The sequence below is a fragment of the Mus caroli genome, unplaced genomic scaffold, assembly GCF_978045245.1.
Source record: "Mus caroli unplaced genomic scaffold, Mus_caroli_1 scaffold_17, whole genome shotgun sequence".
In the NCBI taxonomy this organism is placed as follows: domain Eukaryota; kingdom Metazoa; phylum Chordata; class Mammalia; order Rodentia; family Muridae; genus Mus; species Mus caroli.
In genome coordinates, this window is record NW_028227272.1 from 92,472,117 (window position 1) to 92,489,641 (window position 17,525).

Consider the following 17,525-nt stretch of genomic DNA (forward strand, 5'->3'; position numbering starts at 1 on the left):
GCAAGACCAAGAGAGCAAGACAGTGAGAAGGGGGCAAGCAGTCCCTTTTATAGTGAGCCAGGCACACCTGGCTGTTGCTAGGTAACCGTGGGGCAGAGCCTAGAGGAAATGCCAACACTGTTGTTTTAAAACAGTGTTAAAAGTTAGAATGTAATTCCCTAATATTTTCCAACAAATAATTGCAAGCAAATTACTCCACAATTAATTCCACGCATTCCTGTTCCTCTGGCAATAAAAAAAAAAAAAATCCTGCTTTGCTTGTAATTATCCAAGAACAATTAAGCTACAGATCCAAAATGCAATCAGGCCAGGACACAATGGACTCTCAGTGACCAGGCAAGTTGCTTCCAATATTTTGATTCCCAAATAAAAGTCATTTCCTTTACTTTGATTCCTTGCGAACTAGAACTTGTTTTAGCTAGGTGGGGTGGGGAAAGATTGCACACACATTGGGTCTCCTCATATATTCATTCCTTTGGTAACATCCCTGGAGGTTTACATGAGCTGGGGAGACAAGGAAGAGATGAAGTCCGAAATGGCAACTGAAGAATGTTCATTGAAAAAGTAAAAAGTAAACGGGCCCCCTGCTGCAGTGCTGTCACCGCTGGGCAGCTGTCCTGCTTGACTCGAGTAAATAAGGCCCCATCTTGCTCCTATGGGCAACACCGAACACAGCAGTTCTAAGAGGAAAAAGACATGAGAGTGGGCAGGGGAGACTTGTTAAAAAGAAATGGTTCAGTGGGAGACAGAAAGGACATAGAAAAGAAAACGGGAGGCTATGGTCCAAGCCCATTATACATGTAAGGAATTACAAATGAATAAGTAATGTTTTAAAAGGATGTGTGTGACCTTTCAGGGAAACTAGGTAAAGAGTAAGTGGACTCTCTCTGTATTTTTGTTGCTGTTGTTGTTCTGAAAACTACGTGTAGATACATCGTTACCCAAGCAAACATCTTTAACCACCACCATCACAGAATACTCCAAGTTTCTCCGAAGATTACAAGTTTACCATTTCCTCTATTCATTTTTATTACATTTAGTTTTATGCACATGTGTATGAATGTATGTCCCATGTGACAGTGGAAACTGCAAGGAAGTGTTGCACCCCCTGGATCTCGGGTTGCAGGTGTCTGGGCCATAAGCTACCTGAGGTCAGTGTTGGGACCTGAACTCAGGTCCTCTGGAAGAGCAGCAATCACGCTTAGCCACTAAACCATCCCCCTAGCCCCGTTTCCATCATTTTCTATGTAACATTTAATCCATACGACTTGCCAAATTAAATAATATATGTGTACATTTTGACACTTCAGTAAGTTATCCAGTTTTATTTTTAAGATTTAATAAACATGTTATTTATTCTCTGTTATTGAAATTCATCTCTATTATAAAGATTATTTTGTAGTTGAATATATAAACTTAACTACTAATAAACTTTACTTCATAATTGTTGTAGATATAGTATAAAAAATCCAGTAATATAAGCTGCCAAATTCCAATTGCTTTGGAAACTTTTGGGGTGAGCCAGTATTTGGAGAGCACCACAAATGATTAAGAGGTTAAATTAGAGCCACCGACACTTTAAGCATGTCACTACAGTAACAGAAGAAAAATGAACAGTCTCTGTCACAGCACACGCACTACAGTTTCTCATTAATTCATGTCTAAAAGGATTTCTTTAATGGACTATATAGCAAACCACATCTAAAGGACTCAGGGCAGACCCCAGGTGACCACACAGTGGGAGGAAGGTGCTGTCCCTCAGTGAAAGTCGTGGCTGCTGCATCATGCCAAGTGTCAAGCAAGATGCCTTTCTGCTTCTAATTTTCTAGCAGGAGCATCTCCACTCACAGCCCAGAGGAGACACATACACTTACCAGAGAAGCTCCCTGAAAAACCCTGCTAGGCTTTGCACGGTTTTGCCAGCACAAGCATGCACAAGGAACCCCGAACAGGTATTTTCTTCCCCCAGAGGAGACCTAAAAATGGCCCAACAGGTAGTCAGAAGATCTCAGTGTACTCAACATTTGTGGAAATAAAGACCACAGCTAGGATGGTGAGATGGCACTTCATACCTGTTCCGATGCCTCCTACGGAAAAGGCAAGAGAATTCTGGTTGTCGGGTTCTCGAGGACACTAAATATGGCTACCATATGTTCCGGCAGTCCTTGCATATATGTTCAAGGGAAATTCAGTCCCTTGAGCTCACCACAAGCCTCCAGTCGCTGTTCACCTTAAACAGGATAGGCAAACAACCTCAGTGTGTGAAAGAAATGAAGAACCTGTGATGCGGACAGAACTATTAATCTCTGAAGAAATGAGACACCAGACAGGGGATGCCATTCCCAGAACATCTGCCCAGCATTCATGAAGCCCTGGTTTTAATGTTCAGGGCTGTGTAAACCAGACACGGAGTCACAAAACTATCATCTCAGGTCTTGAAGATGAAGGGAGGAGGGTCAGAAGTTCAAGGTCAACATTAGGTACAAAGAGAATTCCAGGCTAGCCTGGGCTACATGAAACTCTTATCAAAAGGAGGGGAGGTGATTTTTCTGTCACTTGCCCCCAGGTGGAAGAATCTTGAAAACAATATGCTAAGCAAAGCAAAGCCCGTCAGTTACAGGTGGAAAGCCAGTGGATGATGTTGGTTATAGGTAGAATCTAAACCTGTTAAATACACAGAAATCATATCGGAAATGAAGACCTGCGCTTATGTGGTGCTGTACCTCGGAACTTTGCTCACAGTAAATCTGGAGCAGTCTTGACCCCTAGGAAAAGTGTAACGTGAGAGGAGAGAACAAATACATGAACTTTCTAACTTCTTGAGTAGTACACCAGCTTTACCGTTACTTATATGTGTACAAAGGCTCGTGTCACTTCTCTTAAACACGTACAGTCAGATATTAAAGTCATCATTTAAGCCACCTACGGAGAAACGTGTAGGTTTATCGAAGAAAAATACATGCTGAAATTGTGCATCCACCTCGAAAAGGACCTAAAATAAAACGACCTCGATTTCCCACGATGTGAAAATAGAACAGAGTGTTCAAGATTATTTCCTCATCCGCCGGTACCACCTCATTTTTATCCACACGATCACTCAGACCCCACCATGGGGCCAGTTACTCATTCATTAGACTGACATTTACTGGAGATGCATGTCTCACCAGGAATCAGCACCACGATGGAGTAATGTAATACCTGGGGCTCAGAGCAGTGAGTCTTCACAGCCCTTACTGGAGGCTTTCTGACCATGACTAGTGTGACATAGATATGTCTGTGTGTGTGTGTGTGTGTGTGTGTGAGAGAGAGAGAGAGAGAGAGAGAGAGAGAGAGAGAGAAAGTCAGAGACAGACATAGAGAGTCAGAGGCAGAGACAGACAGAGACAGAGTCAGAGACAGACAGAAGGAGACAGTGACAGATAGACAATGACAGAGAGACAGAGAAGCAGTGACAGACAGAGAGACAGAGACTGCTGACTGAAGGCCTGAACTCAGGGTACTTGTGGGACAAGTGTCCTACCATTAAGCAACAACCCTAGGCCCTCTTTCTACTTTTAATTATTTTGAGCCAGGGTCAAAGTTGCCCAGGCTGTTCTGGACCACACTGCAGCCCAGGAAGGTCTTTGAGCATTCAATCCTCTTGACTCAGCCTCCTGAGGAGCTGTTACTTCCTCTCAGTAAGCCTCCAAGGCTGGGAACTGGTAAACACTTCATGTTCTGTTAACCTCTAGGGCTGCTCCAGACACTGGCTACCTCTCCTCCTTGGAGAACTGCAATGCCTCCCCTGCCCAGAACACACACAGGGTCTAGGACTGACAGAGAGCCAGTGCCTTTTTTGTCCCCATCTTGATTTTCCTTCTTGTTTTCCTGGGCTTGTAAAAAGGGAGCCGAGTTCAACTACTCAAGGCTGGGTCTTTCTTTGAGCTACCAGATGGTCCCATGGCTGTATCTCTCATGTCTCACAGCCTGCCCATTTTATACAAAACTCTAAAGGGCCAAAATGCACCGTTGTTCAAGGAAAAACACAAGAATCAGTTACAACTGGGAAAGACAATCGATTTACCTCAGAAAAGTAGATATCATGTAAGTTTTTAAAATAAACATACAGCTGACTATGATGGGACATGATCCAAACAGTTTGGGAATGGCAGAAGGTCACTAATTCAAGGCTAACCTGAGCTACACACCGAGACCCTGTCTCAAAATTAAAGAGACTGGGTTGAAAAGATGGCTTGTGCCTGACAGTGCGAACCCTGCTCCTGCAGAGGATCCATGCCCAGTTCTAACTGTGATATTACATGGTTTACAACAGTCTGTAACTCCAGCTTTAAGTGATCTGACAGCTCTGGCCTCTGCAGGCACCTGTATGCGTGTGTGTGTGTGTGTGTGTGTGTGTGTGTGTGTATCTTTTTGAAAAAAGATAATAAAAATATTTTATTTATTTTAAAATTATTTTTATTTTAAAATAATTAGTTTCAAAACACAGAGACTGAACTTAATACCTAGAGAGCTCACCCTTGCCCATCTATGTTCCCTGCTGCTCAGAGCTCATGTATGCTTCACACTTTTCAAACAGTCACAGGACGGTAAGACAGAGAAACAAGCTTCCGAGAGTGGATATAAGTCATTAGAGAGTTTGTCTCCCATGCACTATATGTCCTGGGTTCAATTCCCAGTCCTGAAAGGACAAAAAGAAAGGAAGAAAGAAAAAAGGCAACATAGGGCCTGCATTTCTAAAGGAACAGGAAGTGAGCAGTAAATCATGTCGTTTCTCAAATGTTATATCTGCAAATGTGGAAAATGAAAGAAGCATCAGGAAAGACCCAAACACCAGTATAGCGAGGGGCTGTGTAGATAGAAATTATTGTGGGATACAATCATGTCAGTAAGCACCCACATGCAACACTGTTTCCTTCATTTATCTGTATCTAACAGTTCCAGAGTGAACGCTAGTCTCTGCTGCTAGTCTCTGCTGCTAGTCTCTGCTGCTAGTCTCTGCTAGTCTCTGCTAGTCTCTGCTAGTCTCTGCTCCCAGGGGCAGTCACCATCTCTTATGGACCCTGTGTCTACAGGACCAGTAGACTTCCCTATCCACTGGTGTCTGTCACTGTGTTACAAACCTCACAGGAGTCCCTTGCTTTGTGTGAGGGGGTCAGCAGTGATGGGGGCCAGCAGTGAGGGCCAGCAGCGAGGGCCAGCAGGGGGTGGGGCTACTTAGAGGATAGTAAGTCCTGACTTCTGCAGGAGGCTTCAGGAGCAGCAGGCTGTTTTGGGCCTGTGAACACAATTCTCTGGGGCTTTGCCAGGACTAGAGTCAGGGGCTCCTGGGTGCTATTTATTGTGTTTAGTTTATTGTCCAGTGTTACTGTTTGTTGACTTGAAACATTTTCCCCCCTACAAAGGGCCAGCTGCTGAGGACATATCCTGTAGATAGTAATGGATGACTCCCTATTGTTCAGTGTTTGTGCTTCTTGGTCTTATTTGTTTTGCTTCAAGGGGCCTAAACAATTTACTCCCTGGGCACGGAGAACAACCCGTGAGCTAACAGGCTTTGTATCCAGATCTGGTGATTTAGGCCCCCACTAAAGAGAGCTAGCTCTATAGTTGCTTTAAACGAAACAACACTAGATGCCATATTCATCTAACCTTGGGGAGAACTTAGGGCCATAAATCTCTTTCTGTGACTCAAAAAGGTTGGAGAGACTTACCCCACCCCCCAGGACACAGCACTGGCCTGTCTGTGTATGAGATAACACCAAGATTGAGTAACAGACAATAAAGTCATCACTTTAAAGCCTCATCTCTTCACCTGTTACAAAACACAGAATCTACCCCACACAGCCCACACCCCCACCCCACACCCCCACCCCACACCCCGTGAAAATCCGGAGCTGGTCTTGATCTCACTGGAAGAGACACAAGGAATAAAGAAGAGCTTGCACTGGCAGGAAGCTTCCACAAGGAGTGCTTCCTGCCACCCTTGCCTCTGGTTGGCCTGGCTATCAGGACAGGAAGCAAGTATAGGAAGTGTCTGTCTACAAACCGTTTATCCTCAAGGTAACTGCTGGAGCAGCGTTCTGCTGTTTACCAAAGCAGTAAACACAGGGTCTAAAAAAAGATGTTTTCCCTTGCCAAAGAACAGGGCTTTAAAAAATCTATGTGGCTCTCTCTCTCATAACCACTGACTGTAAGAACCAGTAGCCATGGGCTTCTGCTTCAAAAGCAAGCCAGTCCAGAGAGGCAGATGCAGGACTGGTGTTGGACTGGTTGATTCCTCTGAGGGACCTGAAGAAGACAAGTCAGGGCTTCTACAGCTGGAAGGTGGCGCTAGGAACGTGGACTTTATTCCTTTTTTTAGAACCTTCACAGTTCATCCCCTTTGCCCTAAATAGAGTCAAGCCTACACAACTATCTGTGCTAATTCAAGGTGGTGAGAATAACTCCTTAGAGTCACATGACTCTGAGAGTCCTTTGTATTTGACCTCAGGCATTGTTTCTTTTTTAATTTTTGATGACTGTAAATATGTTTTTAGTTCTAAGCATCCACACAAGATGAAGAGAAGCCATGCCGGGTGCTGATGACTTCTGCATGAGGCCCAGGCCAACTCTCCTGAGACATCATCTCTCTGCCTTTTAACACTGCGAATTTGAAAACCTGTTCCATCTGAGTTCCCTGGATGAGGGTGATACGGAGGACCAGACCCAACAAGGACCCTCCACTAGTGAACACTCAGGGTCCTCTTCTACTCTGATGTCCATTTTTCTGTCTTTTATAAAAGCCCCTATAGGGTTCACAGTGATGCCAATGAGAAAGAGAAAGAGCAAAGGGTGGGGAGGGGGGAGGGGAGGGGAGAGAGAGGGGGAGGGGAGGGCAAGGAAGGGGAGGGGGAGAGAGCACAAAGAGTGAAAGGGAAGGGGAGGGAAGAAGAGGGGATAGGAAAGGGAGGGGAGAAGAGGAGAAGGGAGAGGGAAGAGGGAGAGGGATGGAAAGGTGAATGGGGGAGAGGGAGAAGGAGAGGGAGGAAGGAAAGCAGGCCTGCCCTGAACAGGCTCAGATCAGGCAAAGGCAGCATCGGGCATTTCCCCAGGAGTGGGGCAGGTCACCTCTAGCACCCAGTACTGGGAACAACTGTTTCTGTCAGAGCTTTTATCTCTTAACAGAGAGAGGAGAGTGCCTCAGAGAAAAGGGTCAAAGGAGCTCCTTGGATATTGAAAAGCTGAACTCTCAAACTGGTGCTGACAATGAAAAAATATGATAGGACAGGAAGCTGACCTGGACATGGGTATAAATGGCTTCCATTCACTGAGTTTGTATGTCTCCGGGAGTTCTGAGCTCCTGTGCCCTTCCACTCTACAGTAACACATGTGGGAGTGAGGGTTTTTCCAGGTGAGAAAGGCTCTGACTTGTCCAGGTCCACAGTTTGAATCCCTGCTGAGAGCTCTCTGGCTAGGCACACAGACAGTCTCCACTGGCTGAAGCACTGCCATGATCCCTTTTGTGAGTCCCGAGATCATCTACCAAAACCCAAAGAGGACCAGAGCTCTGATTCCAGCTCCACTCCTACCAGAACAAAGTCCAAGAGAGGCCAATTTCCTACTGAGGTCCCACTGTGACAGGCTGAGGATCTGGTCACCCCCTCCCAAGGAGCTGCCTCTCCCATCACCCTTCTGTGACTGCATCTGTGCCTGCCTTGTAGGAATGATAAAATCAATCCTTTCTCACAGAGTATAGCACAATGATGGAGAAAGGAAATAAAGTATCAAGTGCCTCGCTGCTACAGATAATTGTGGGCTGTGGTGTCCTGTGCAGCCTCCGTGTTATTGATGGCTGCTATTCAAACACACAGGACCTCCCAAGAGAGCCACGCAATGTGAAACCACATGTTCTTAAAGCAATGTCTTAAGAAACATGCCTCAAATTGAGACATGAACTCGCCATGTTGACAAATTCTGAAACACTGTTTCAAGAATTTCTTGCGCATGGCCTGTATTAACTGGACGTGTGGATACTTACAACAACAAAAACATAAAGTTGGGAGAGAGATGGGATGAGGGTACTGGTATAGGGAGGAAATGGTATATGACTATGCATAATATACATTGTATAAATATACAAAGCTGTCCAAGACTAAATATATCATTTAAAAATAAAGCCCAGTAGGATACAAAATGAACAGAGATTATTTGAGTTAATTGACTTGGATATTTTTGTGGAGGTGTGAGGGGCTCTCTTCAGAGTTGAATCCATGATAGTGCTTATTAAACAGTAGAAAGAAAAGGAAAAGGCCCGGTGTGGTATTTGCAACACTTCAATTAAAGACAGCCAAAGAAGTGGCAAGTCATAAACAGGGGTGCTTTAAAAGTAAGATTGTTCAGGGCTGAGGTGACAGAGGGTTTAGTGCATGAAGTTCCTGTTATTCCAGCACGCAGACCAGACCTTAGATTTCCCAGCACCAGTGTAGATCTAGACTCCTTTGGGAGGTACTTCTGTGAACCCAGCAGTGGAGTGCAGAAGACAGAAGGACTGGGGGGCTTCACTGGCCAGTCAGTTTAGCTGAATTAGTATAAATGAGGAGATAGACAGCACTGGACCTCTGGTCAGAACATATATGTGCACACAGGTATATATAGACTCACACAGGCATGCACACACATATGCATACGCCCCACACATGCACACATACATGCACACATGTGGACATAGGCACACATACATATACATATGTATACATCTGTACACATACACACATACTCACACATAAACACATACACACACGCACACATGCACACTTGAGTGTGTGCCAGCCAGCCAAGCCCGTAGCATCTCTGCTTGATGTCCCCTATCACATTTTCCAGAACTAAGCACGCATTGTTTCTACTAAGTGTTTGAAGTAATAGTGCTGATGTTGATGTTATAGTTGGATTCTGATGTGGCACTTTAAAACATAAATAATTTTACTTGGCTTTGGCATTTCTTTTCTGAAACTCTCAGCACTTATCTGCACACACCAGCACGGCACCTGTTCCTCCCGGGGCTGAGTTCCACAACACCCTGCCGAAAGACGACACGGGGCCAGGCGGAAACCCCTGACCTGAGTTTTCACTACTGACGCCTGAGGCAGATCAAGGAAGTTCATACTTGAGCTGAAGACATGTAAGCCAGTCACCAACAGACTGGAATCAGGAACCTCTACCCCTCGGACACAGCCAAATAAGGAAAGAATTCTTAGGACAGCGTGGAGCCGAGTAGTAGAGCGCTTGCCTAGCGTGCATGAAACTCTGGGCTCCATACCCAGTACCTCAGGAAATAATCATATTATGTAGATATTCTTAAGCCAGCAATGTGGTTCACACCTATAATTGTGACCATGGGGAGGCTGAGGCAGGAGGATTGCCTTGAGTTCTAGGCCATCCTGAGGTACAGAGTAAGACCATGTCTAAAACTCAAAAAAGTTAAAACAACCACCAAAAGCAATCCCTGTCGCCAAGCAAACACAGAGGAGGCAAGATGCCACCGTCAAGATTTCCAGCAGTTTACTGTCTAGCTACTTCTTGGGACAGGATGGCTGTTTGCTGGATTTTTTTTCCACATAAGAACAGATGACAGAGTAGATGATTACAAGAACTCTCACTACCCAGAGCCTTAATGTGTTCCAGACCATTCAGTACACCATTCTCCTCTGCAGAGAAACAGCACTGCAGATACAGGACACAACCCGCATAAGGAGACCTCCGAGGACAGGGAGACAGAAGCCCCCAAGGACAGGGAGAAAGGAGACTGATTAACCTGCTTTTTCTCCATGCTTCCAGAGCCCGGTTGCTCTGAGCACCTGAGATGTTGTGCCTGTTTATTTAGCACAAGGCCTGCCAGGCAGCTCAGGGTGTCATGGTGTCAAACAGGATCCCAAAGTCAACATCCTTATAGCTACATGTTTTAAACCATCTTGTGTGCCCTTAAGCACGAAGTCTATTTAATTCATCTTATTTCAGTAGGGTCAGGAAAGAAATGGGACTTTACGATGACTACATTGTTTTGACCTCTTACCTCCCTTCTATAAGGAATTTTAGTTGATATACATTGTTTTGGTACTTGTCAGCCCCTGCAGTTTGCCAGCCCCTACTAACAAAGCTAAAGTGTGTATGTTATTACTAAGAACAAAGCCCTGTGGCTTCCTAAGAATATAGACACAAACAAACCAGGGCAAGCAGGAGAGAGGGGAACTGAAACAGAAGGAAGTGTGAGCGACAAAGGGAGACACAGCTCACCTCCAGCTCCAGTCAGGGTCCATGGAGACACACACAGGGAAACATACTGGGTCAAACAGTGGGTAAGCATAAAAGGGGAAAGTACAGATCACCCTGCAAGCAGAGACAGGGTCATACAAAAGGGAACAAGATGCTGAAACAAATTCAGATCAAATGAAGAGAAGGACCTTCCATGCTTCCCCAACCGTGACAACGGTGACATCAAATATCCGAGAAGCTGTGGGCAAGTCAGGGCCTCTAGCGAAAGTCTGTGAAATGGGCCAAATCTCTAAATTTGACAAAGATTTTAAAGGTACACATTAATTACAGGCGGCCCCAGAGTTTCTGTTTTAAGCAAAAATACACTCTTTAAAAAACAAAAAAACAGGTAGAGGGTGCATAGCAGTGCCGCTATGAGAGTATGAAGGGAGGGAACTTCCCATGACACAACATCAGCTGTAAATGATAATATCTATCTTATATAGAATACAAAATTCACAAAATCATGCTTATTAAAAACTTAAAGTGATGTGGTGGTGAAATGTGTATGAATTAGTATCAACAACAACAACAACAACAAACAGAACAGTTAGCTGTATAGAAGAACAAGGAGGCACATATAATCAGAAAGATCACACCACAGGTCAGCAGCCTCGGTGGCCTGCTGGGATGTGGAGAATCTAGATTATAACATCTCTGTGTTCTCCTTAGAATGAAAATGCCTTTCATTCTACATCTGTAAATTGTATAAAGCAAAATTATGTCCCATTCCACCCCCCGACACACACAGACACACACAAATGTTCATGGAGAACTCTAAACAGTGAAGGATCCCAGGGGTCTCTGAATGGAGGAAGCGACAGGCTAACCATGTCACCTGAGCAGCCAAAGCACTCTACCTTCACCTACTGCAACAGGACACTAATCACCAGCTCCCACCTTCCCCCTAGCCCAGGATATTCTGCCACAGGCTTGGAGGCTGTGTTATGACTTCTGGAAGTGACTCCACTGTTCACTCTGTCTGTGAAAACATCCAGGCAGAGTCTGTGGCTGGGGGCTTTCCTCCTGAAGAAATATGTAGAGGACAAAGAGTGGCATCAGAAAGCACGGCAGTTCATCACAAAGGATGACAAAGACATGAGTCCCAAGCACAGCATCTGTCACTTACTGCTTGTCTGCTATAGGCTCTACAGATAACTCACGCCAGCACGAGGCTGGGTTGCCACACTGATGGTGAGAAAGATGGGGTCACACAGAGGCACCAAACAGCTGAGCACTTAAATGCAAGGTGTATGTGTCCATATAACATAAGATATGGCCTCTGGAGTGATCTGATGGTGTTCCCAGACAGGGCAGGAAGCAATGCCCTTCATCTTACCATAGCTGACGTTTCTGTAGCAACTAGACCAGACTGGCCACAGTGGTGTGACACCACACACTGTCAAGACCATTTGCAAATTACTGTTGCTGAGACTACACATTTCAGAGACTCCCGTGGCTCTCCACAGAGTCTTATGAACACTAGTGGCTAAATCAATGCCTCTTAGCTCCAGGAAACTCACATAAGTAACATTGTCCTTAAGGCATTAGGAATAGTTGGCTTTTCTGGTTTTATTGTATTTTCTATGTATCCTTTTCTAAGAAACACTGGTGAGTATGTGTGTGTGTGTGTGTGTGTGCTTGGGAATATGTTTTTAAATATCAAGGTCTGTTTTTCAGAAGGAAAAATAATAATGAAATAAAGGAGATACAGATAATGAAAAAATCATTTTGTTCTAGAACATTTCTCAGAGTGTGGGAGTCCTCCTGTGGGTTAAATGACACCCAGAGAGTCATCCACTTTCGATTCTGCTTGCTGGGGCCACAAGTCAGGATGCTGGTGGGCATAGGTGCTTGTGCGTTCACACATGCACACACACACACACACACACACACACACAGAGAGAGAGAGAGAGAGAGAGAGAGAGAGAGAGAGAGAGAGATTCATCCATGTGCAGATATAACTGCTATATCATAGAGGACAGCTTGGATCCCAGAGTGACCCTAAATACCCTAAATGCACACAGAAAGTTATAGTGAGAAGCTGTCTTTTCAATGAACTTGGGCTAGAACAGAAGGGGGAGGGCTGCTCTGTGCTCTGGGATGTGGCAGTTACCAAGAACAACAACATTCAGCACCTGGAGTTTCTTCCAGTGTCACAGAATCCCCCACAAAGCAGAACGAGGGAGGCCATGTCTATTCCCCTGATGCCAGAAGGTAGATGAGGAAAACGGCTGCAGCAAGCACAGCTATAGCTAAGTTCTGTAACCACATCCGTAAAAAGCCCATGCAGAGATGACCTGTCCCTCACCATCCTCAGCTCAGAGGGCTGTGGGCCTCCTTAGGAACTTTCCAACTGTCCAGAGCCTGCTCGCCTAGGGGCCACCTTAGGAAATTTCTACATCCTGTCTGATTCCTGAACTGCTTCCACCCAAGCTGCTGTTTAAACACATTCCCTCCATGTCCTTCCACACACACACACACACACACACACACATCACAAACCTACAGACACATATGCACACCAATCCATACACACATGTACAAACACACAAATCTACAGATACACACATACACATGCATGCATACAAGATTCAACTTTATTTTTTATTAGATATTTTCTTTATTTATATTTCAAATACTATCCCGAAAGTTCCCTATACTCTTCCCCCGTCCTGCTCCCCTACCCACCCACTCCCACTTCTTGGCCCTGGCGTTCCCCTGTACTGGGGCATATAAAGTTTGCAAGACCAAGGGGCCTCTCTTCCCAATGATGGCCGTTAAGGCTTACAACCTAGGCTTCACGGCCTCCTAAACTGTTCAGGAGAAGACGGCTTCTACCATAACTCTATTCCATTCCCCTCCACCAATGTTTTTAAAAGCAGAATGCTATGTACAGACCTAGAATTCCTTGAGCTGCCCAAAAGGCAAATGTCACCACAAACAAGTTCAGAAAAATCTTTGGAAGGCTGAATCAAACACCTAACTCAAGTATATAAGGTTATGTGGGGAGCAAAAGGCTCCAGGGTTACGCATCTCTCCGCACTGTACAATGAAGCCCTCAGGCCACCTTCCAGATGCTCTCAGACAGATGTTGGCTCGGCTGCTGTCCTGGTTTATTAGAACCCTCAGTCTCATCCTGAAACCCACAACTTCGCAGAGAGAAATACTATTTCCTAAAAATGCCTTTACCTCTCCCGAATGAAACGCCATGTTCTCTCTACCTCAAATTGCCAAAGCAAGACAAGACTACCAGAAAAATGCCCCACAGGGCTTTCGGCAGAGTGGCTAAAGGAAAAGCATCCCACACAGAGGTGATGATGTGCCAGCTTCACCAGCCCAGAGCATCTGCAAGTCAAAGAACTCATTGATTTAATTTACTGAAACACCCAAAACTCCAAGCTTATTTCCAATCCAAAAATCCCCCTATGGGGACTGTCTCATAACTTCAGAGGACACTGCCCTGTGCTAATTTGAGGCTTGTCCCAGAGTAATTAAAATTGTAGCCAACAGACTCAAGACTTCTTTTCCCGTGTCACAAACAAAGCCATAAAATCATCTTACTACTTGATCCAGGAAAGCTCACAGAAAGCTGATCTTCAAGTAAGTCACCACTCGAGAGAGACAGCTTTAACAAGGGACATTAAAGAATTCACTGGAAGTCATTTCTATTGTAGGGAGAGACACACTACACACATGTGACACAGAATTCACACATTAACAGAGTCCTAAAAAGAGCAAGTAATTGTCCCCAAATATATTCAAAAGATAAAAATTCCATCTGACTTCAAAGGTGACTTCTTCACACACATGGGTCTTAAACGAAACAGTGTAACGCGTTGGAGAGTTGTCCAAACACATCCCACCTTCTGCAGGGCAGTCTCTTCTTTCCATGCCCTTTAAAGCATTGATTTGTGGAGTTTGATGAACCCACATAAGCTTCTACTCAAGCTATCTAAGATTTACACAGAATATTAGGAGTCTAGAGCAGAACTCCAAAAGCAGCATTTGGTGTTGTAAAAATAAGTCGTTTCTACTCATTTATCCGAAATTAGAGTCTATCAGACACAATGCTAAAATTCCCCTCTAGGTCACCATATTGCAGCTGGTCCTATTCCTTGGAGCCAGGGAAAGAAAAGTCTCAGACGGCAGCTTTTGGTGTGAGCCTTACTGGATTATAGGATACAGCCTGAGAAATGGAACTCTGAAACACAGTTTCCACGGTACATATAATCAGCCGGTGAAGGTTTCTAACGCCTCGTCTTTGTTATGGGCAAACCCCAATACTCATGAGTTTTCAAGCTAAGCAGAACCCTTACTGGACAAATAGGCCACTTGCCATCTCTGTGCCACAAAACTAAATACACAACGAATAAACACACCCTTTGGCTTCCTTTGTCTATATAGATTGCTGGCTTCCCTCATTCCTACGAATGTCACCAAAGCCCGGTGGCCTGGAATGTAGTTTAACAGACCCGCCATCTCCCTGTACAACTAATTCCACAGGTTTCTGTATTGGTATCAGCTGTTTGTAGCGACCAGGCTGCATTTAGTTTTCAACCGGTGGCCCGTGCCGCTTTGTCTCTAAACTAAACTTTACCGGTAAGCTTTCTTCTAGAAACATGTACAAGAAAACACATAGACCCACCTGCAGCAGAGAAGAGACCAACAGACCACTGCTTTACAGTCCCCACGAACCACACAACACTGGGAAGAAAGCTTGCAGTACACAAAAAGACAGGTGTTTTATTTGTGATAGACACATAAACCAACACACCCAATTACCACCATTTGAGTTTTGAGGCGCCCGATTCCTCTCGGCATGGAGGTCCCCACAATTCAAGCCAACATTCGTCCATCCTGTTACCAACAGCCACCGAGTGTCTCCTCACTTCCACGGAGACATGCTGGCACGCCTGGTGGTGCGGAGTCCCCAATGCGTATCCAAATGTTCACCATTGACAAGACCATCTCTCTGACCCTGCCCTCCAATCTCTGTGGTTAATGCCTCGTATCAAACCCACATCCAGACACCGTTAGGAACAGGTAAAGAAGCTGAAAATTCAGAAGTGCTCCAAAAAGCCTTCACAGAAGTAAATCCACGGTGCTCAACAGTGAATTTAGAAACCCCAATTTTTTTCTGAGTTTGAAGTTTTTAAGCCTTGCGGATGGTCTGAGTAGGAAAAAGGAAATTTACTAGGCAGCGCAAAGGAAATCTTGTTGTCCTCTATTGTGGTGGGGGGGGGTGTTGCCCAACCCTAACTTATCTACCTTGATAAAGGAAGCCCAGCGCAAGAAAAACAAGGTTTTGTCAAATGTAGAGGAACCCTCTCCTTACCTTAATAGTGCTGGCCATAACGCAATCAAGTTTATTGATCGTTAATAAATGTTAATAATAATTATTGCTTCTCTCTGACCAGAAAGTAGTTTTGATGAGGTTGTTTAGAGCGGATGAGATTGTGCTAAGTCTGGGAAATGAAGTCAGCCAATGGCAGGAAGAGGTTTCTATTGGTCCTGGCTGCCCAGCCCGAAGAAACAGGATATTTGGGAGTGGAGAGATAAGAGACCCTGAAAACAATGTTGTTTTTCTTGATGATATGCAGCCAGGAGAAGTTTTTTAATTAAAAAAAAAAAAAAGGCATCAATTGGCTGAAGCCAGGGCTGTCACAGCAGGTGTGACCTGCGTGACTCTGGGTGACAGGCTGTACCAGAGCAAAGCAGGATACAGATGTGACGGGGCTCTGCATGGCTGCACATGGGAGGGTGCCTGGGTGCCTGTCTTTACAGCGCCCCCTCCCCAGGAACGCCACCAGCCAGCACAGAGGGCTGAAGCTAACTAGGACCTAGTACCTATGGCTGCATGGCCAATTTAATGGACAGCTACCAACAAGCCTCCATTTATTCAAAGTCTCCATAGAATGTTCGAGAACTACTTCAGGAATTCTCTTTCCAAACATGTAAAATCATTATTTGCTCCCCAGGAATCTGGTCAAAAATACAGACGCTGGAATTGAGGTAACCAAAGAAAACTAAAGAAAAAGAAAAATCAGATCAAGATCTTGTTTTCAAATACTCATTAAAGGGGCTGGGGAGATGGCTCAATCCCTAAAGTGTCAACTATGCAAGCAGGGCTCCTTGAGTACCATCCCCAGAGCCCACAGACAAAAGCTGGGAGTCGTGCACATACCTTCAACTCTAACCCTGGGGAGTCAGAGACAAAGCAGATAGCTGGAGCTCATTAGCTGGTCAGCATATGCCAATCAGCTGGTCCCAGATCAACATCTGAGGAATAACATCCAGGGTTGACTGGGGGCCTTCACATGCACGTTCACCTGAACCAACATATATGCCTATATACATACTACATATGGGTATATGTGTTCATGAGTGCACACACACACACCAAATAACTAGATTCTACATTCTAGAACATACATCTCTCTGACACCCCTGTTGTGGACCATGGATTCCAACAGAACTCTGAGCTAAGAGAAGAGGCCAGGAGAAGTTCTCATAAATGCATAGAAGCCAAGCCTCAGGTTCAGAGCTGTAGCTCAGCTTTCCCCTGAAGGACGCTGAACTGACACAGGCCTGAACATTCCTTTACAGGGTTTCAGGCCTTTAATTACTCATTTTCAGGAAATTACTTGGTCTGTGGAAGAAACAACAGTTTGCTTTGAATTGAACTACATGAAAGTTGGACCCGTCACTTGGTCTCATGGGGACCCAAGCAGCACAATGGACCAGAGCCTGAGTCATGGACAATTCTTGGTTACTGGGTAGACAGGCAGTGAACTAAACTCATTCAGACTTTGGGCCAGCTCTGCCACACACCAGCTCCTTTCTCTTATTTGCCCCTGGTCCACCTCCACCCCTTAAGTTACAGTACACAAAAGAGGAGAAAGAAAGGAAAAGCAGATGGAGGTGCTGGGGTGGGTCCTGGCGACCCCCTCCTGCCACCTGCCTTGCATAGTCAGGGGCTGTGGGTTCAAACCCCAGCAGTTCAAAAAATGGGGGGGGGGTGGAAGCGGGGAGAGGGGATGGGGAGGAAAGGATCAGGGTGAGGAGGAGGGGGTGGGGACCAGGAGAGGGATGTTAAAAGGCAAGAAAGAAAAATACATAAGAACTCTAATTCCCAGTTCTGATGGGAGGCTGATGGGTTGGTTCTCTGCACCTTTGAGAGCATGTTGATTCCAGGCTCCTTTTTATCTCTGAACAATGAACAAGATGTCAGGCTGATT

General features: G+C 45.2%; 1 protein-coding gene across 5 annotated transcripts in view; it reads right to left on the reverse strand.

Moving 5' to 3' along the window:
- Positions 1–15,745, reverse strand: part of Erg (ETS transcription factor ERG) — a 101,866-nt gene extending 86,121 nt beyond the window's left edge. For 4 of the 5 annotated variants that reach the window (XM_029470515.2, XM_021184503.3, XM_021184501.3 and 1 more), the window contains exon 1: positions 15,623–15,745. In XM_029470515.2, the coding sequence (XP_029326375.1) occupies positions 15,623–15,640 (18 nt within the window). In that variant the 5' untranslated portion in view covers positions 15,641–15,745. Of the gene's footprint in view, positions 1–2,072; positions 2,524–15,622 lie in introns of those variants that run through there. The other variant, XM_085832071.1, reaches the window with a different exon arrangement.
- Positions 15,746–17,525: the final 1,780 nt, after the last annotated feature.